The sequence below is a fragment of the Tupaia chinensis genome, unplaced genomic scaffold, assembly GCF_000334495.1.
Source record: "Tupaia chinensis unplaced genomic scaffold, TupChi_1.0 Scaffold000311_2, whole genome shotgun sequence".
Classification (NCBI taxonomy): Eukaryota; Metazoa; Chordata; class Mammalia; order Scandentia; family Tupaiidae; genus Tupaia; species Tupaia belangeri.
In genome coordinates, this window is record NW_006159803.1 from 1,609,571 (window position 1) to 1,631,558 (window position 21,988).

Here is a 21,988-nt window from a genome sequence, read left to right on the forward strand (position 1 = left end):
TATAAATATATATGGAAAGATACCTGTATATGTGACAAACAAGAATACATGGAATCTATTTATTGATTAGCTTTGAAAGGGGCCCATATTTGTAATTAAAATATATATATATATATGACCAAAACACTCATGTGGATATACACATATTTCCCCCCACCCCCCAGCTTTTTTATTGACAGCCATTACCCACCTTTCTCTAGGATTATTGCCTGACATAACAGAAATTCTGCTGCTTGTTCTTAACAAAGCAATGAAAGAGAAAGGATCTCTTTCTGCCCTCCTGTCGTGACCCATGTTCTGGGCTTGTGCTTTTTGGAGGAGTCTTTGATCTGTAACAGGTCTCAAAGGCTTGTCTCCCGGAGGAACATGGTGCCGATGTTGTAGGAAACCTTTTTTATTCTTGATGAAGAAAGAGAAGGCTTTGGCTGCTTTGGACCAGTCCTTACCTCAAGGAAATAGCAGGTCCCGGGGATTTCTTTTGGAAAGTTGTCTGGAAGCTCTTCACGGGACCGAGGAATGAATGTGAAACTTTCTTCCCGTTTTAATAATCTAAGAAGAAAAAGAGATAATATGAATCAAATAGGCAGGGAAAATGTGAATAAATGGTCAAAAAATGTAAATCAGGAAGTCCGTCATTTGCTTATATTAATGTCCATATTTCTTGGTATGAATGTGGCCTTCACAGGATTCCAAATGCTAGGAAATACTGTAACTCAGCAAAGATCCCTTAATAATAGCAGCAATTAATAATAAAGCTGTTCATAGTACTAAGTGAAATACTTATTCAAGTTTTATTTCTTTCTAAATAGCCCTACCTAAAAATATTTGTTCAAATTTGATTTTCCCCCCAAACAAAAGGGCAAAAGATAGTATCCTTTGAAAGAAAATATGAAAGATTTATCCCGTTTATTTATTTTTTTCTTTTTTGGAGAGATTTTTGCTATAGGCCACATGTACTCACCAGAGAGACAGAGAAACAAAGTGAGAAATTACCCCCCTCGGGAGGATGGCCATGCCACAAGTCCTTCTCCTCCATTCTCTTCTTGGGCATGACGCACATGTGCCTGGCATGAGTTTAAAGTCGCCTGGTCTGGGACTCTAACTGCAGTCAACTAAGTGGGAGTCCAGAGATGCAACCATTATACCATCTGCTAGTATCTACCCTGTTTATTTTTAAAACTTGTGTAAATTATAGAGGTTTCTTTTTGTGTTTTGTAGTCTCTGGATAAGCTTTAAGTGTGTGTCTTGGGTATAAAACACAAAATAAAGTACTTAGCTTAGTAGAACAATGTTTTATGACCTCAAGCTCAATGCTTCCCTTCCAGTCACACTTAGAGACTCTTTCAGAACAAACACCGAAGGAGATTTATTCTTTAAACTTGTCTAATTCCACGAAAGGTTCAGTTTGCTACCCATATCTCAAAACGTGGCCCAACAATTCAATTTAATTCAACATTTCCTTATGAAATACTTTTTATTTTCCAAGAAAACCACCGAGACACTCTTGTTAATATAACAGTACAATACAATCTAAGAAGCTCTCAATTTTGTCAACAGAAATAGGGAAAAGGGCAAAACACTCAATGAAAAGAAAAAAAACAGCAATATTAAAATAATATGAAACAGAATTAACTAGATACCGTAAGAAAGGTAGATTAAAAACCTGTAGAAGTCCAGAAGAGGAAAAAACACAGTGGAAGAACAATAAATCCTTCATGAACAGATGTAATTTTTTATTTTATCTTTTTAGTCACTATACATCCTTACAGTATACAAAATTAATTTTGCCATCTCGAGTACACTGCATCTAGGACCAGTCAAAGCTATTATCATACACATTATCAGTAGACAATTTTCCATACTTGCATCCATTAAATGCTGTTCCTTTTCCTCCCTTGATTTCTTCCCCCCATTTCCCACTGTTCTCTTGTACTGCCTTTAGTTTGCTGGAATTTTTTTTTTTTTTAAATTTTAAGAAAAGCAGATTTAGTTTTAATGAATCAAAGTCAAACAAGGTTAGGAAAATTTTCTTAAGACTAAAAGCCAGGAAATATGTTAGAATTCTGTCCAAATAGTAGGTAAATACTAAAACTCAAAAACTAAATACGAACAGAGTTAAAATCTGGTAACAATTACACTGTAGTTTTCTTCTAAAAATTTTTTTCCTTTCTCCATTTTCCCTTTACCAAAGAGAAGCACAAACTAATTAATTTGCAAAATAATAATAATGAGTTTAGTCTCAATTTGGTCTGTTATTTGCACAAAGCCCAATAAGAATACTAATTGATTTAGTTGGCTTTGCTGGAACCTTTTACAAGGAACTTCAGATTAGACTCATTTGAAAAGCCTACCCAGGCTACTAAGCCAAGTCAGGAATTCACCACCTGATTTTGACTTTAAGTACCTGTACTTGGAAGTTTTCCGGCCTGTCAGGAAGTGACATTCTTTACCTACCTGCCTGGCAGAACTGTTTATGGTATCAGGCAGTCTTTCCAAGACCTCCTTTGGCTCTCTTGAGATCTACCTTAGTTCCTTAGCTTTCTGGTCATATTTTCAGATATGACATTCCAGTCAAAGCCCTGGCAATAACCAGTATTTCCAGTTTCTGATGCAAGGCAACAGACATTATTGAAAATAATCATTCTGCCAGAAAATAAGAATATTCACAAATATTTTCCAATTCCAGAAGGGTAAGGAAGGGAGAAAAGTTGATGATTCAATTTAAAAAGAAAAAAAATTGACAAATTGCTGAACCTATCAACAACTCAAAAGGAGATAAAAATCCTTAAATCTGGAAAACAAAGTCATATTTTATTCAAAAGTCCTGAAATTCTATTTCACCAGTTTATTTTCATGTAATTAAGCTCTTCTGTTGACTTTGCAGTATTACTGTGGTCCAGTCTTCCCACTTAAATCCTGCAAGCTCAGAAATATGATATCACAGTTATCAAAAACCTATATTCAAGAGAACTTACCAGAGTCTTTTTCACTAATTTCCTTAAAAGAGGCAATTTTTAATTTTAACCTATTACAAAATCTTTTAGAGATTAAAGCAATTAACTATGGACAATGAAACTTAAAATGGCCATATGCTTGAGATCTGATTTTACCATAACCCAAAATTGACAAATTTGATCACTTCACATTAGAATTATTTAACATTACAAGTATGACTATAATGTATTAATACATAAATATTTAAGAATCTCATATAATTTTGGAACACCCATTGAGACAAATTTCTATACACAAAGAGCTAAACACCATTTCATATTTGATAATGTTTCCCATATAATTTCAACATGTCAGAAAGTCTAATCTTTTTTTATAAATTGTGGTAATACTCAGAACTTCTTCTTTTTAGCAGTAGTACATGAGAAGTAAATATATTTTAGAAGGAAAAATTACAGAGTTAACCTGAAACTCAATTTTTCTAAAAAGTGAGTCCAAAGTACTTCTTTTCCATACCATGCAAAGAATTTAACATTGGCACAAATAGATATTTTTTTCATTTGGATCACAATAGCTTTTGTATTGTATAAAAGCAGCATGATTGTAGAAAACATCTAAACGTTAAGAAATCACATTTAGACTTTATAAGGAACATGAATACACAACTAGTCACTTCCACCAAAAATACTGAAAAAAATGTCTAACATGGAGGTTCATTCATTTATGTTCGATTCTCTGGGTTGTTTATATTCTCTTGTCTATTGGTCTCTTTAGTTTTCTTGGTATAGCACTCCCTTCAGTACTTCTTGAAGAGCTAGTCAGGTGTTGGTAAATTCTTTCAGGTTTTGTTTATCTGAGAATGTTTTTATCTTTTATTCTCATTTGAAGGACAATCTTGCTGGATATAGTAATCTTGGTTGAAATTGTTTTTCTTTTAACACTTAGAAAATATCTTTCTATTCTTTTCTTGCTTGCCTTATTTCCACTGAGAAGTCCAATGTTAGCCTGATGGGACAATCTTTGTAGGTAACTTGGCATTTCTCTCTTGCCATTTTTAGGATATTTTCTTTACCTGTGATTTTGGTCAATCTGGCTAGTATGTGCTGTAGAGAGGATCTTCTTGGGTTAAATCTATTTGGGGTCCTTTGTATTTCTTGAGTCTGGATGTTTGAATGCTTCTCTAGACTTGGAAATATTTTTCTTCTAGGATTTCCTGGAATAGATTATCAATGCCCTTATTAGATTCTTCACTTTCTGAGATATCAGTTATTCAGATGTTTAGGCGTTTAATAGTATATAGTATTTCCCATATATTATCTTCATTTTTGAGGGGGTCATTTTTTTTTTGTTCTTTTTAGTGATTCTTTCTAGGTCAGAAATTTTGTCTTCTACATCTGAGATTCGATCTGCTTGATCTAATCTGCTTTTAATACCTTCAAGGGAGGTTGTGATCTCCTGTGTTACAGACTACAATTCTAGAAATTCTGTTTGATTCTTCTTTATATTATCTCTCTCCTCCTTCAAATCAAGAAAGGGCTTCCTCATTTCCTGGAGTTGAATGTCTGTTTTCTCTTCCATCGCATAGCACTTTAATGCCATAAATCTTCGGAATTCCGTATGTAACATTTCACTAATTTCCTCTGATTTTTCCATACTTGAAGACAAATTATGGTGTTCCCTTGTTGGAGACATATCACTTGTTTTTCTGATACTAGAGGCTCTTTTCCAATTTTCAGTCATTTGGTGATATATTTACTTTTGGCTAATTTGCTGGAGACGTTTTTTGCAACTGTGAGCTTGTGTGTTTCCTTTTACTGTGAGCTACTTCTGTGCCAATTTCTCTCTTTTACTGTGTTTCGCAATATGGTACCTACAGGAGGAGTTCTGAAGTCAGATTTATGGAGAGGAATATCTCCCTTTTGCCACTTGTTCAGTGTGGGTGAGGATTTCTCCGAGCCTTTCTAGCTATGGGCCAGGGAGGTGAGTTGGAAGAGGGCAGCTGCATGCAACTCAAGGCTACTCAGCCCTCACTTTGGTCTGGAAATGAGCATAGCTGAAAAGATATTCAAATATGTGCAGAATTTCAACAAGTGAATATGGAAAACAGCATGCTCCAAGGATTAGAAATAGGAAAATTATGAAAAGGATCAAAAAGTTTCCAACTATCCAACAGCATTTCAGAATGAAATAGGAAGGAGAGTTAAGGCTGGGACAGCCAGTATGGACAGTGTTGAAATCATACACTAAGAGTTTAGACTTTGTTTGGAAGGTACTACAAAACCAAATTCACTATCCTTTTCCTAAAAGTAGCTCATTCTCCTAAGTCAGGTTAATATTAATAGTAACTCCAATATATGCTATAGAGAAGATGGGTAGAGGAAAAGAACTGTGTATAAATGATGGTAGGAAGAATAAGCATTGTCCGAAAATATAAGAGCATGACATAAGTAATGATCAACTCTACATTAAGGAAAAGAAAAAGAATTATTCCTTCTCAAACATTCTTAATGGATAAAAATGTGATGTGAAAATAATAGTTGGCAGTACAAACAATTATTACAATATGAGTAGTCTCTACTTTTTATTAATCAAAATTATAATATTTTCTAAAGGATAAGAGTTCTAATTGACTTTCTAAAAAATACTAAACAATGAAATTAATTTGGGATAGAAAGAAGGATGGCTCATTCTTTCTTTTTTTTTTTTTTGGAGAGGTTTTTGCCATAGGGGCCATGCACTCATCAGAAGGAGGGAGAGACAGAAAATGAGAAATCATCCCCCAGGGGGATGGCCATGCCGCAATCCCTTCTTCTACATTCTCCTCTCAGGATCTTGGGCATGCACGCACAGGTGCCCAGTGTGAGTTTAAGCCACCAGGTCCACACGGTCGACTACATGGGAGTCCAGCAACATAGTCATTATGCTAACTGCTGGTCCAAGGATGGTTCATTCTAACATTTCAAAATTCTTTTTAAAGCCTTATCCTATTCTATCTATAACATAACACTTTGCAACACCTAAAAATGCTCCTCTCTGTGAAACTTATGGAAAATGGAAGTTGCATTGAGAATTATGAGCAATATGCTCAAGGAAATAGAAAGAAAGTAGTGGCAGTGGGGTTGGAGTGTAGATTTGTTAACTTCTCATCGAACTAAGTCTTAGAATAAATAAGACTAGCTCTCCATTAAAAAATGACTAAACTGGGATACAGATGCAGCACTGATGACCATCAGAACGGACATCACCAGTACTGTCTGCTTTATTTCATTAGTACAAATGTCAACTTTTAGATATTATATACATTGGTCTCTTCAGAAATAAAATGTAAAAATCCCCCAATAATAGTTGAATTTATCAGAAAATCCCACAATCATTTTGCTAAATTCAAAGAAAAGAGTCACTGATTTGCAACATTGGTCAATCAATGATGTCTCTCAGCCAAGAGGCCTTGTTGGGTGCTTGTGAAAATAGTCCCCTGAGTGGAAGAGAGTGAAGATACACAGCACAAGTTCATATAAATAAAAAGACAAGAAATGCAGAAACAAATGGGCCACATGAGCAGTATATGATACAATGTATGATGCAATTCAAGGGAAGAAACTGTAGGATGAAAGAAGTGATGACTGTGAGTTTAAATGTAAAAGTCAAGAACTGGAGTAGTAAAGCTCACTGTGACAAAGTAATGTCATATGGTACGATCACTTGTAACCTGTAGAACCATAAACTCAATCTTTCTAAAAAATCTCTTGAAGGTTAGCAGGATGCCACATGAGCTATATTCCTATCTTCATATTTTTTAAGCCCTCTGATTTCTCTTTTACAATTTGTTTGCCTCTCCAAGATCTTATGTTGTGCTATAGTTGAGATTTTCTGGCAACAAAAAATAGAATATGGGTTACATCTATGAAAAGAACTTGTAGATGACTGAAAGAAGAGAGCACCAGCTGCTTCGGATGCCAGGACTTTTCAATAATTCACTACACTTTGGCTGGGAGCAAGCTCTTCACAATGAATTGATCTCTTGACATTTTAAATAAATCTCATACACTGTGCTGGAAATCATGGAGACAGCAGTTTTTATTAGCTTTTATTCTTTTCCAAGTAAACACTGTGGTGGTAGCAATAACCTAAATACTGTTTTAACTTTCAATAATAAAAATGAGAGCACATATGGATAAATTCATTCCAGCTCCTATGACTTCAAGAATTGAACAGCCTTTGTGTATATGCACCCTGAAGATATCTGGATGACTTCCAGTAGGACAATCTGAGCATGTTGTGGGGTTCTATAGAGAGGTCAGGAGAACGTTCACACAGCATGCCTGGCGATGATGTGAGTCATGGTGCTGAGTAAAGGATCAGTGTGTATGCAAGGATTAAGACTTTACACACCAATCACCCCAGAACTTCTGATCCTCTCTGAAATGCTTTATTAAGTCCAAGTCTCTGGGCTTGCTCTACAGCTCTGCCTAACAATCCATTTCCTTAGCACCTCAGGACTGATATGGAAGCTTAGATTTTACGTAAATCTAAATTAATCCCCAGCTGTAATTCCCAACTGGGCGATATACAACCTGGGAGTTTTGGCAACAAGTGTACTAAGTATTTGGAAGACACACAAGTCCTAGTTTACCTGCCTGTCAGATTTCCTCCTCTCAGCAGTTTTTTTTTTTTTTTTTCCTACAGATTGACTTTCAAAATAAAAGTTCACTGCTGCTTTAGATAAATGGGTGGCTTCCCAGTATGTGTGGGAATGGATAGTATGGCCATCTGAGGAGCTGCTGCCTCACACCTGCAGCTGTGAAGTCGTCCTGATTCTGGAGGCTCTTGTTTACATGTCTGTCTCCCCACTTTGTGTTATAACAGCCTTGGAACAGGACCTTAAAGTTATTCATACTGGAGGTAAAAATGACCTAAGCATCATGTATATTTATTTTCTTTAAAAGAATTTTAACGCAGGACTTTGAGTTTTAGGAAGTAAAAGGAATACTAATGATGGAATTCTAGTCACCCTATTTAGGATATACTGGGGGACTTCAGAAAGTTTGAGGGAAAATGGAATTCAAGTGTTTTGGTGTAAAAAGTTATTTAAATACAGTTTTTTAATAATATACATTTTTCCATGAACTTTTGAAGCCCCTTCATACAGCGTTTTCCAAACCTTACTTCAAGTGACGTTTATAAAGCACTGCTTGGTCATCTGGGAGACAGTGGCCACAATTTGCTCTTTTATTCCATTATCTTTTTTCTCTCCTATATTTTCATTAGACTGCTAATTAGGGAGGCCTTTGTGACCACTTGCTATGTGCGTTTCTCAGACTGCTCCAAACTAGTTACACAAGGTAACCAAGCAAGAGTGTCTTGAGCCAGGTTTTCCCAAACTCACATTTAGAATCATCAGTGTTCTGGTTAGTTTAGGAGTCAGTCAGTCAACAGGTGCCTTCTATGAATGAGGATCTAAGGCTTTCCTACTTCTGATCATATTTATGGAGAAGGAGAGAACTAAGAAAGAAGAAGGAATTTTCATTTTGAATGAAGAAGAAGGGGTTGCAGCATGGTCAGCCTCCTTGGGGGATGGTTTCTCACTTTGTTTCTGTCTCTGTCTGTCTGGGTGAGCACACCCACTCTACAGCGGAAATCTCTCTTTAAAAAAAGTCTTTTACAATGTGTTTTAATAATTATTTTGTCATTTTATATTAGCTAATAGGAACCCATGAACTAGGCTAACTTGTTGAAACAAATAGATCCATTTCTAGCCTCTAAATGAAACATTAACACCTGCATGTTTGAAATGATCATGTGATACTGAAAAATCTTTTCTTTTTTCAACAACTGTAACAATCTATATAATGTGCAGAGCTGGAAGAGAGGGCATTCTCATAATGCTCAAAAAGCACAAACATGTTTACTGACTACCTTGCTACTGCTCACATAGGAATGCTTTAAGGCCACAGCAAGAGGCCAGTGAATATTGTGCAGATGAAGGGCTAGAAAGGGTATGCCGACAGTGACTAAAGACTTTCAATGTCTAAAATTATCTTTACTTCACTCTTCTCAACTTAATTGTTTCAATCAGATATTATGTTCTTATTTAGAAATAATGTTCCCCTTAGACTTTGGCTGTTAACAAGTCAAAAGCCACTGTTTCCCCATCTAGTGACTGTGATTCCTGTTTCTCTCTCATCGTCATCCTCACCATCATCTGTCTCTGGTATTATGAAAACCTTGATAATATGCCTCAGTGCATTATTTTATTGATTTCAGTGACCAATAGGGGAATCTTTTGAACCTTTTGCTATATTAAGTTATGTCTTTCAATTCTAGGAATTGAAATTCAAGCTCGCGCTGGAAGAAGCGGAAGAAGATGGCGCTCTCCAGATTTTTACCTGCACCTTCTCAGCTATCTCAGGACCAGCTTGAGGCTGAAGAAAAGGCAAGATCCCAAAGATCACGGCAGACGTCACTGGTCTCATCCCGAAGAGAACCTCCCCCTTATGGGTACCAGAAAGGATGGATACCTCGGTTATTGGAGAATTTGGGAGATGGAGGAGCCTTCCCAGAGATCCATGTGGCCCAATACCCACTGGATATGGGACAAAAGAAAAAAATGTCAAATGCACTAGCCATTCAGGTGGATCCTGAAGGAAAAATTAAATAAAAAATTAAATAAAATTAAATATGATGCAGTCGCTCCACAAAAGACAAGGTCAAAAGACAAGGTCATTTATAGCAAATACACTGACCTGGTTCCAAAGGAGGTTATGAATGCAGATGAGCCAGACCTGCAAAGACCTGATGAAGAAGCTATTGAAGAGATAACAGAAAAGACAAGAGTATCCCTAGAGAAATCTGTATCACAGAAGGTTGCTGCCACCATGCCAGTTCAATCAGCTGATAAACTGGCTCCTGCTCAGTATATCCGGTATATACCATCTCAGCAAGGAGTAGCTTTCAATTCTGGAGATAAACAGAGGGTTATTCGAATGGTAGAAATGAAGATCCAACGGAGCCACCAAGACTCAAGATTAATAAGAAAATTCCCTGGGGACCACCTTCTCCTCCTGCACCTGTCATGCATTCTCCCAGCAGAAAGGTGACTGTAAAGGAACAACAAGAGTGCAAGATTCCTCCTTGCATTTCAAACTGGAAAAATGCAAAGGGTAATACAATTCCATTAGACAAACATCTAGCTGCTGATGGAAGAGGACTACAGACAGTACATATAAATTAAAATTTTGCCAAACTGGCTGAAGCCCTCTATATTGCTAATTGGAAGGCTCGTGAAGCTGTGGAAATGTGTGCCCAAGTAGAGAGAAAGATGGCTCAAAAATGAAAGGAGAAACATGAAGAGAAACTTAGAGAAATGGCTCAAAAAGCCAGAGAAAGGAGAGCTGGAATCAAAACCCATGTGGAAAAAGAGGATGGGGAGGCACGTGAGAGAGATGAAATCCGGCATGATAGGAGAAAAGAGAGACAGCATGATAGGAATCTTTCCAGAGCAGTTCCTGATAAGAGGTCTAAACTGCAGAGAAATGAAAATCAGGATATCAGTGAAGCTTTAGGCTCTTGGTGTGCCCAATCCACGTACTTCCAATGAAGTTCAATACAACCAGCGTCTCTTGAACCAATCCAAGGGTATGGAAAGTGGATTAGAAGGTGGAAAAGATGAAATCTCCAATGTTTATGACCAAGCCTGGAGAGGTGGTAAAGATATGGCCCACAGCATTTATAGGCCCAGTAAAAATCTGGACAAGGACATGTATGGTGATGACCTAGAAGCCAGAATAAAGACCAACAAGGAGTTTTCTGGTTCAGACCATAGACAGAGAAGACGAGAGGGACCAATTGAGTTTGAGGAATATCCTTTTGGTTTGGACAAGTTTTTGGAAGAAGCCAAACCACATGGTGGCTCTAAAAGACCTTCAGATAGCAGCCGTCCCAAGGAACATGAGCATGAAGGCAAGAAGAGGAGAAAGGAGTAGATAATACCTCTCTTCATAGTGAATGGACTAATAACCCTAAAGATGCAAGTCAGATGGGGAACACTTTGTAAATTATCATGATAAAAATCAAATCTAGGGAACCAGCAGTTAGCGTAATGGCTATGTCGCTGGACTCCCACGTAGTCGACCGCGGTCCACGGTTCGTGTCCCAGACCCGGTGGCTTAAAACTCACGCCAGGCGCATGTACGTGCGTGCCCAAGATCCCGAGAGGAGAGTGGAGGAGAAGGGATTGCGGCGTGACCATCCCCCCTGGGGGGTGATTTCTCGCTTTCTGTCTCTATGTCTCTCTCTGTCTGGCGAGCGCACGCGCCCTACAGTAAAAATCTCAAAAAAATAAAAAAAATCTAGGTGCCAGATCCCAACGCTACTTTTTGTTACTGAAGTACAGGGGATAAAAAAATTCTACTTTGAACTAGTTTTTTTTTAAAGAGCAGGTCATGTTTGTGCTTCTCCCACCTTTTGGCATATAGAACGTAAAGTGTCCCCCCAACACACACACACACACACACACACACACACACACACGCCACCAAGACCACTCCCTTTTGTGTGACACTGTTAGTTTGGGGTTAGTATTTTGTGTAAGAGCAGCTGCTTCTGAATAAAATTACCCCAACCACCAAAAAAAAAAAAAAATCTAGGATATATGTATATGTGTGATTTCACTAAAAATTTCCTATGCCTTGTTTTATATATTTGCTTTTTATGGGTTTCTGCTTTGTCAGAAAATGACCTTGGTACATTGATCCTCTAATGTAAGTTTTTGTCTTCCTCTGATTATTCCCTTATTTTTTATTTATTTTTAATTAACTCTCTGGAAGATTATCTCCAGCATTATCTTCTAATGATTACATAGAATTTTAAAATTTCAAATACTTTTAATTTCTAAGAGCTCATTCTTGTATATTATTGCTTCTTTATTATACTATGTTTTTAAGTCTTAAAATCAACAAAAATATTAATCATCCTTTTATCGAGTTTTTTTGTTTTGATTTGTTTTGTTTTGTTTTCAATCTCTGTATTGTTTATTTTTCCAGTTTTTGAAAATAGTTCTTGTTGTCATTTGCTTGTTTGTTTTGGGTTCTTTCTGTCATGTCTAAGGTGTTCAACAAATAATTAATATATTTGCTATTTTCTTTCTATTTAAGACCCGAGAGAAGCTTTACATGTGGTAAGATCATATTGAACCACAATTTCCCTGACCATCTGTTTGTACTCCCAAATATCAATCCATTTGATTGTCTGAAAAGTCATGACATACTTTTTCTATGCAAAAATGCATCATAACTTTTCCAGCTACCTAATATTTAGTGTTCTTCCTTTGGGGCAATATATACAAATAAGATGGTCCAATCATCCTACATCATCATGCCTTACATCGAGTTTCTCCAAGGCACATGGAGGAAACAGGCCCGGATTCTTGCTGCTCTGTAGGTAGACTTTTCATTAATCCCCCTATATTCACCTGCCTAAATTTAGAACCATTTTGACTTAAGAGAATAAACCCTTTTACATCCTTCTAGAGTTAGTTTTCTCCCAAACTCTATTATTATTTATTTTTCTTTGAAATAAAGTTTTAGATTAGTATGCCATTACCAGTTGGAAACTGCATTCTGCAATTTCATGTGTAACTAAAGTTCTGAGTGATTGTTAGGTTCCTGCATTAGATGTACTTGCCAAAGATATGAATGGCAAACATCGAAGTACATTCAATTTCTTCTTCCTTTATTTATTTATTTATTTATTGGAGAGGTTTTTGCTATAGGGCACGTGCGCTTGTCAGAAAAACAGAGAGAGACAGAGAGACAGAAAGCGAGAAGTCATCCCCCCAGGGGGAATGGCCATGCCACAATCCCTTCTCCACCTTTCTCCTCTCGGGATCCTGGGCATGCATGCACACACACCTGGCGTGAGTTTAAGCCACCGAGTCCAGGACTCAAACTGTGATCAACTACATGGGAGTCCAGCAACATAGCCATTACGCTAACTGCTGGTCCCACATTCTATTTCTTTCTAGCAACTGACCATTGATGCTGACTGTCAGTGCTGAAGTTTTGCAGAAGGTGACTCCAGTTTCCAGTTTCCTGAATGCTAAGAAAATGGCCCGTGGACTGGCTCCAAGGGACAGCAGTAACGTGCTGCTCAAAAGAAGCCAAATCCTACATGTGACCATGGTTTGAATCCTCAGCCCAGTTAGCATAAAATGTGTCATAAATGAGTGCATGCCCACTTTCTGATGGGCTAGGGGATGAGAGAAAGGCGATCACAAAGCAAGCAGACTCTGTTGAGGGTGCTCCTCTGTGTCTCTCTTGTGTGTGTATGTGCACACGTGCATGCACATGAGCTCTATCATGAGTAAAGAAAACACATTTTTAAAGAAAAATAATATCTCAGTGTTGTGGCTCTCCTATCTCACTTCCTCATCATGTGAATGTATATTTAAGCATCCACCTTTCATTGCTCTGATGTGGAAAGGCTGGTATGATTGTGGTCCTGGCTCCAGACCTAGACTATTGTAGTTCAAGCTGTGGCCACAGAAGTAGAACTTTGCCTAATTGACCAATTTTATACTGGAAGAGCTTAATTTCAAGAAAAGTAGTTTAGCATAAAACTTGTTCTTTTTATTAGTTCCAGTGATTCTATAAGCACATCATTCCTTGTATTGAATCTATTACTTTTTAAAATACCTAGATGGCTTTTAACCTCTTGTACATTTTCTAGAATTCTTGGTCATACACTGGACCTTGTAAGTTAATCTTCTAATTAGGTTCCGTGTGTGCGTGTGTGCATGTGTGCATGTGTGTGTGTGTGTGTGTGTGTTCATGCACCCCTGCACTTGTGAATGAACAGGCTACTTCTTAGCCTGTAAGATCCAAGACTGTTTTCTCCACTGCACTAAGCCAGATAGTACTCATGTGTACAGATCCCAGCTTCCTCCCTTCCACTGTTAAGTCCTCTTTCATTCTGTGTGTGCCCGCATAGTGGGTAGATAGACAGCTATAGGTGGTGAGAGAATTAGATATCTTGTTCATACCTTTACTATCATTTGACTATTCGTTCAGTAAAAGATTAATGTAAACTTTATGCAAGATTGATGATAAACTCTGGTCATCAATCTGCTGTGTTGACTTAGAAGTTTCTGTTGTTGCTAAATATTCACCAGAATATATATATTTTTAGCTGCAAAATGTATTTAGACTATTATAATGGCACTAGGCATTGTGTCCCTGAGTTCTGGAGAAGGATGACAGACAGTTCTGTAAAATGAAAATAAAAGACAAGAAGATAATTAGTGTTGTTCTAAATGTTCTGTAGTTTTTCCCATTCACCTTTTTCTTTCCACCTGAATGGGAGGAAAGAGGGAACGCTCTGCACTGTAGTTCTGCTTTGTGCTTCATGATTCCATGATCTTATGCAGTTTGACGACAGGCCCAATGAAACTGTAGTTATTGAGTCAGCTAGACACTCTAAAATCCCTTGAAACTCAATGACTCATTCTCTCGAAATAACTCTCCCGTCTAAATAAAGAAAGTGAGAATCGAGCTCACTATGAACAAAACAGAAAAAGGATCTCACTAAGTTTTTATGCATTTTAAGGTTACAAATATTTTTAGTTGTAGATTTTGAGACAATTTTATAAAATTGTCAGTATGTGGGTTCTAAAATTCGAGGTAATGAATAAGTTCTCAAAAAGGGTAATCTTTCTGGATGGGTCCTGAAAATGGTGAGAAAGAGAGTCTTGCAGGCAGTTCTGTGGCACCCGCTCATATCTCTCTGCAGCCCACCCTGGGTTAAGGGCTGGGCAAAATGTGTTTGCGATGAGTGCTCAGTGTGCAAGCCGCTGCCTGCCAGGGAGCACACATCCTGGTATGGCCCTGTGTGAATGGGAGAATTAGTTCCTCTCAGAGTCTCAGATTTTAGAAGGCTGAACTAAGCACAAAGCAGAAATACAGTCCCATAGAGTTCCTTCTTTGCACTCATTCAGGTGGAAAGAAAAAGGTAGTAGGAAAAACTCAGGAAGGGCAGGACACTTATAACAACACATATTCTCTTCAGGGTTTTTATTTCCATCTTAAAGAACTGTCATCCTTCTCCTGCACTCAGAGATGCAGTGCCTAGTGCCAGTAGAATAGTCTAAATGCATTTTTCAGTAAAAAAAAAAAATGAATATATGGCAACAACAGAAAGTTCTAATTCAACACAGCAGATTGATCACCAGCATTTATCGTCAATCTTATGTGAAGTTTAAATTAATCTTTTACTGAAAGAACAGTAAAATGATAGGAAGAGAATTCAATATTCAGAGAACTGAGAAAGAGAAAGGGAGAAAGATAAAGAGATGTTGGTCAATAGATGTAAGATTACAATTGGAGAAGAAAAAATTCTAGTGTTCTATAGTACTGTAGCATGTAAGTAACAATAATTCATTACACATCTGAAGTAGACAAAAAAGATTTTGAAAGTTCAGGACAAAGTAATGATAAATATTTGAGATGAGCAATATGCCCTGATTTGTTCATTACACATTGCATTCAGTACTGAAAAAAGTCACACTGTATCCCATAATCAGGAAAAATAAAAAAGAATGCTGAATAGCTAAAGATGATTCAAGCCCATTGGCTCCTCTGGACACTGTCAATTTTGACCTTTAACAGTCAAAGAACTCCATTTCCAGTAAATGCCAAGAGATTTCAAAATCAAAACACTCAAAAGTTTTCCCTGTCTACAGCCACAACTTTAAAAAGAGATGACAAATGAGAGATTATTAGAAAAGATAACCATAATCAGTTCTTGTAAATTAAATAATTGCCTCACATTTTTTCACTTCTGACCAGAAGTCTTTCTTAAAAGCAAGCCAGTCATCATGCTGATCTTTCCGTGCAAAGCACAGAGAAGGAGTGGAAAGGAGAAAATATGTACATTTATTTTTTTAAATGAAGAATCCTTAGTTGATTCTTTTAAAAGGTTAGGACCAAAATTAATTTTTAATGAATTCTATATTTTCTATATATTCCTAGATCAGCCAGAGGTAGAGTTAATCCAGATATATAAGAAGAACATGCAGAACTATAATAACATCAGTACAAAAAAAGCCAATCAGCCTGTGAATATTTAGAGCTAAAAAAAATGTAGAGGAGCTTCCTTTTTTCCTTTCTTCAAGAGTTCAACTTACCTCTTTAGTTAACTACCCTCAACAATGTTTTATAGCAAACATTCCCTGCAAATGTTCCTGAAATGATGCTTCTCAAAAATACTAATACAAATTTAACACTAATAGTTTAATACAAAACTACAGAAAGGTAATAAATAAGAATGAGAGAGGAGAAGAATGTAGGTAAACTCCATAAATATGATCTCTTACTTTTTAGGACTGTTTCTTTCCAAACAGGTGAGATAGAAGAAAATTAGCTAATGACATTAAGTTACTTAAATTCTCTGATTCTCAATTACCTTACAGAAAAAGAAAAAAATTATTCTCATTCATTTCAATTATTTGGAGCCTTAACATTCAGTGAGACTTGAGAAGTTATAGAAGGATATATACAGCACTGTGAGCATGTCAGTTTTAGATGTACAAATGTAAAAAATTCTCAAGATCTCTAAAGAAAACAGTGTCATGTTGGTCAATATCACAAAAACTGGTGATAGAGCAATTTTGATTTAGGAAGAAATGACTAGTGCACAAGAATCTTTGTACTTCAATCAAACCATGAAAAGTCTTCTTGTGATTCTTGAGCATCTTTAGAACAGATTTCTCCTAGTGTACAAAGTGTTGCACACCAAAGAACAGAGAGAGAAAGTGACTCCTAACACATTAAAGCACAGTCAAGATTGACTCAGTTCTCTAGGTTAAAAATGATTTCTTTAAAATTAATATATTTTATTTAATATTAAAATGTAATGAATGAAATTCCTGATCAATTTTTAGGAGGGCCAACCATGGTTCAAGTCCCAGACTCGGTGACTTGAAATTCATGTTGGGGATGTGTGTGTGCATGCCTAAGATCCCAGGATCATAATGGACCCTAGGGGGTGGTTTCTCACTTTCCCTCTCACTGTATCTGTCTCTCTATCTCTCATGCCCTAAGGCAAAAATCTCCTAAGAAAAAGAGAGAGAAAAAACTTCTATAGCAGACTAAACCAAGCAAATAAAATAACCTCTAAACTTGAAGATAACTCTTTTGAAATCACCTAGAACGGGGAAAAAATGACAAAAAGGTGAAGACACCTTATAAGACTTACTGGACACTGTTAAACAAACAAAATATTGCATTGTAAGAACTCCAAAAGGAGAAGAGAAAAGGACAGAAAATTGTTGATTAAGTAATTAATAAAAACTTCCTAAGTTTTGGAAGAAATATGGACATTTAGATACTACAAACTCAAAGGTCTACAGATTCAACCCAAAGAGGGCCTCACTAAGACATACTATAATTAAGCTGTTGAAAGTCAAAGATAGAGGAAAAATTTAAAGCAGCAATAGGAAAGCATCAAGACATGTATAACGCATTCCCATTAGACTAACAGTAGATTTCTCAGCAAAAACCCTGAGGCTAGGAAAGGATGTGATGATTTATTCAAAATACTGAAACAACAGAGTCAATCAAGAATACTATACCAAGCAAAGTCATATTTCAGAACTGAAGGAGAAATAGTCTTTCTTAGACAAGCAAAAACCGAGTGAATTCATCACTCCTAGACTAACTAGCCTTATAAGAAATGCTCAACAAAGTCTGACATTTTGAAGTGAAGAAATTAATAACTGCTACCAGCAATTATATAAACGAGATTGAGAAAGGAGTAAATCATCATCACTACATAAAACCACCGAGCCATAAAGATAAATAATTAGAGGAAGAAAAAAAATGAATGTTTAAAAGAATCAGAACATAATTAATGAAATTACGGGAGTAAATTCTTTATCAATAATAGTAACATCAAATGTAAACAGGTTAAATTCTACAATTAAAAGACAGAGTGGCCAAATGGTTTTAAAAGCAACAATAAAACCCCAGCAACACAATTTTACCATATGCTACCTACAAGAAACTCATGTTACCAGTAAAGATACACGTAGACTGAAAGTAAAAGGATGGAAAGAAATGCTACACACAAATAGAACACAAAAACAAGTAAAAGTATCTATATTTACATAAGATAAAACAGACTGTAAGTCAAACTGTAAAAAGAGACCAAGAACGCCACTGTATAACGATAGAGACCAATTCACCAAAAGGATATAATAATTGTAAAAAAACACCTAACACTGGAGCACCCAATACACAGAGCAATTTTTAGTGGAGCAAGAGATAGAATGCAATACAATAATAGTTTGGGATTTCAGCACCTCACTTTTATCACTGAACAGATCATCCACACAGAAAATCAACCAAGAAACATCAGAGTTAAACTACCCTATACTCCAAATGGACGTAACGGACACCAATATGATGTTTCATTCAACAGTTACAGAACACACATTCTTCTCATCACCACATGAACATTCTTCAGGACAGACCTTATGTTAGGCCATAAAATAAGCCTCAACAAATTTTTTAAAAATCAAAATCATGTCACATATCTTTTCCAACCACAATGGAATAAAGCTAGAAATTAACAAAAGAAACTGACATGCTTCTAAATGGCCAACAGATCAATGAAAAAATTGTGTGAAAATTTTAAAACTGCTTAAAACAAATGAAAATGGAAACATACCAAAATCTGCAATCCAGGAAAAGCAGTACTAGAAAGCTTATAGCAATAAACACCTACATTAAAAGAAAGAAAGAAAGAAAGAGAAAAAAACCCCAGCCACAATGGTATATGCTACTGAGATGCTGTGTTTGCCAAACTAGAAACACATAGGTATCCCAGGTTCGATTCTAGGACCAAACTGAACGATGAGCTTGGTGGTGCAAAGCTATAATCCCAGGGACCTGATGAGCTGTGGCAGGAGCATGGTAAGCTTCAGGTTAGATGCCAAAGCAAGACCATGTCTGAAGAAGAGCTGGGCAGGGATCAGCAGATCATGTAATAGTTGCGTCGCTGAACTCCCATGTAGTCAACCATGAGTCTAGTCCTGGACCCAGTGGCTTAAAACTCACACTAGACATGTATGCATGCATGCCCAAGATCCCAAGAGCAGAACAGAGGAGAAAGTGAAAGGACTGCCTTGTGCCCATGCCCCTGGGGGATGATTTCTTGCTTTCTTTCTCTTTGTCTCTCTTTCTGTCTGTCTGGAAAGTATATGTGCCCTACAACAACAACAACAACAACAACAAAACTCTCTCTAAAATAAAAAAAAGAGCTGGCCATGTGGAGTGCAACTGTAGTCCTAACTGGGAGGCTGAGGTAGGAGGATTGTGATACAATGAGACCTTGTCTTTTATTTTCTGGGAGAGGTTTTTGCTATAGGGCACGTGTGCTCACCAAAAAGACAGAGAGAGACAGAGAGACAGAAAGCAAAAAATCACTCCCCAGGGGAGATGGCCATGCCACAGTTCCTTCTCCTCCATTCTCCTCTTTGGATCTTGGGCACACACGCACACACACCTGGCATGAGTTTAAGCCACCGGGTCTGGGACTCAAACCGTGGTCTACTATATGGGAGTCCAGCGACATAGCCATAACACCAACTACTGGTCCCCAAGACGTTGTCTTAAAGTAGAGAAATTTTATACAAACAATTTAACAATGTACCTCAATGAACCAGAAGAGCAAGAACAAACCAAACCAAAAAGATCAAAGCTGAACTGCACAAATGGAGACCACAAAAAATATATAAAAGAATATAAAAGATAAGTGAAACAAAAAACTGATCTTTTGAAAAGGTAAACAAAGTGAACAAACCATTAACTAGATTAATAAAAAAAAAAAGGAGTAGATTTAAGGAAAGAGAAAAGACCTAAATAAATAAGAAATTAAAGAAAAGGAAACATTACAATTGACACCACATAAATATAGAAGACTGTAGGAAACTAATATAAATAATTATGTGTCATCACATTGAAAAATCCAGAAGAAATGGATAAATTCTGGGACCACACATAGTCCTAAAATTGAATCAAGAAGAAACAGAAAATCTAGGCAAACCATTCACAATAAAAGTGAAATGATAATAGTCTTCCATTAAAGAAAAGTCCAGAACCAGATGGCTTCATTGTTTAATTCCATTAAACATTTTAGCAAAATCTAATATCAATTGTAGGTGAACTATTGTAATTACTTGAAAGGTGTGAACTCCTCTAAAATCATTCAGTAGGGCCAACATTATCCTCATACTGACACCAATCCAGGTTGTGACAGAAAAAACAATAGACTAACATCCCTGATGGACATAGATGTAAAAATATGTTAACAAATAATAGCAAATTGAGTCCAACAGCACATCAAAAAGAACTGTACACAACATAGTCAGGTGGGATTTATCCCAGGGTTGCAATGAGGTTTCAACATATGCAAATTAGTAAATTTAATACATCGCATCAACAGAACGCAGGACAAAAACCATATGATCATCTCAATAGATGGAGAAAAAATCATCTGATAAAATTCTACATCCCTTCATGATAAAAATTCTCAACAAATTAGGTACAAAAGGCATAGATATCAACAAAAGTCATATATGATGAACTCACAGCAAACACCATACTAAATGGGGAAAAATTGAAAGGCAGGTATAAAAAGACAAATACAACAGGCTCTGACTCATATGTAAAAAGCAAAACCATTGATTTCATAGAAGGACAATGTAAAACAGGAGTTAACAGAGGCTGGAAAGGATAGGCACAGGGGGATAAAGAGAGACCGGTAACAGTTAAAAAAATACACTTACATAGATGGCTTCAATTCAGTGTTCTAGAGCACAGTCGGCGACTATACGTATTGATAAAGTATATTTTATAATAGCTAGATTTTGAGTATTTCCAACATAAAGTAATAGCAAATGTTTGTGGTGATGCATATGCTAATTATCTTTGATATGATCATTACACATTGTACACTGTACAAGTATTGTGAGACACTAATATTTATTATTATGTATCATTTATGTTTTTTGAGACAATTAAAAAATGACAAATTCCTAATTTTCAAAGGGATCTCCCTCACGATCAACTTTTATTTAGAAGACTGACACCCTGATGCTAAATATGTAGTTAACTTTCTAAAGATCAGAAATCTTAAATAGTTTCTAAAAGAAAACAATTTGTATGGAGAAAGTCTTTCTCTTTACTGAAACACTTAAAAGAATGATCAATAAAAACTATAAAGTATTTATGGCTAAAAGTGAAAGTAATAACTTTAAAAGTAAAACAGGGTTTCTATTGAATTGCTCCAAAGCCCAGTGTTGACTACTGGGCTATGTTTTTTGCTTGTTTGTTTGTTTGTTAATTTTTTAATTTTCCAGTCTGCCCTGTCGATGATTTCTTTAAGGTCTTTTCATATCTTACATTCTTTCTATTTCCATAACCATGGTCTTAGTTCACGACTGCACCTCAGGACTGGAACAACATTGCTATCTCTTAATAGTTCTCTCACCTCTAGTATTCCCCATTCCACTCCTGGTGGAACATCATGTCCAAATAAGTTTTTTTTTTTTTTTATTGTATTGTTTCCAGGCTGAAAAAATGGTCAATTTCTAGTAGCAGATAAGATCTTCTATTATGTAAATTGAAAATAATCCTGAGTCTCACTAGATAGAATGTTTTTAAGTAGACTGCTCTGGGATAGTTGTAGGTCTATGATACAGCTGTAAAGTAGCACGGTGACTTCCCTTGTACTCTTCATTCATCTTCCCCCACGTTAACAATCTGTATAACCCAGTACCTTTGTTCACACTAAGAAATTAACAATAGTGTATTACTGGTGACTAAATTACAGACTTCATTCAGATTTCACTGCTTTTCCACCGATGTCCTTTTTCTGTGCCAGGATTTAGAGTAAAACATTTATTTTTTTAAGAGTTTTTATGTGTGTGTCTTAGTGCTTGTAGTGCATAGTGCATGTATACTCAGAGAGAGAGAGAGAGAGA

At 36.5% G+C, this 21,988-nt stretch overlaps 1 protein-coding gene and 1 pseudogene across 1 annotated transcript in view; one reads left to right on the forward strand and one right to left on the reverse strand.

Moving 5' to 3' along the window:
- Positions 1–6: 6 nt before the first annotated feature.
- Positions 7–21,988, reverse strand: part of GUCY1A2 (guanylate cyclase 1 soluble subunit alpha 2) — a gene marked incomplete at its 5' end in the record, with an annotated part of 275,265 nt that continues 253,283 nt past the window's right edge. Inside the window, one exon of the mRNA XM_006151043.2 lies at positions 7–549. Within this exon, the coding sequence (XP_006151105.1) occupies positions 342–549 (208 nt within the window). The remainder of the gene's footprint in view (positions 550–21,988) is intronic.
- LOC102496105 (SNW domain-containing protein 1 pseudogene) lies at positions 9,317–10,987 on the forward strand (annotated as a pseudogene).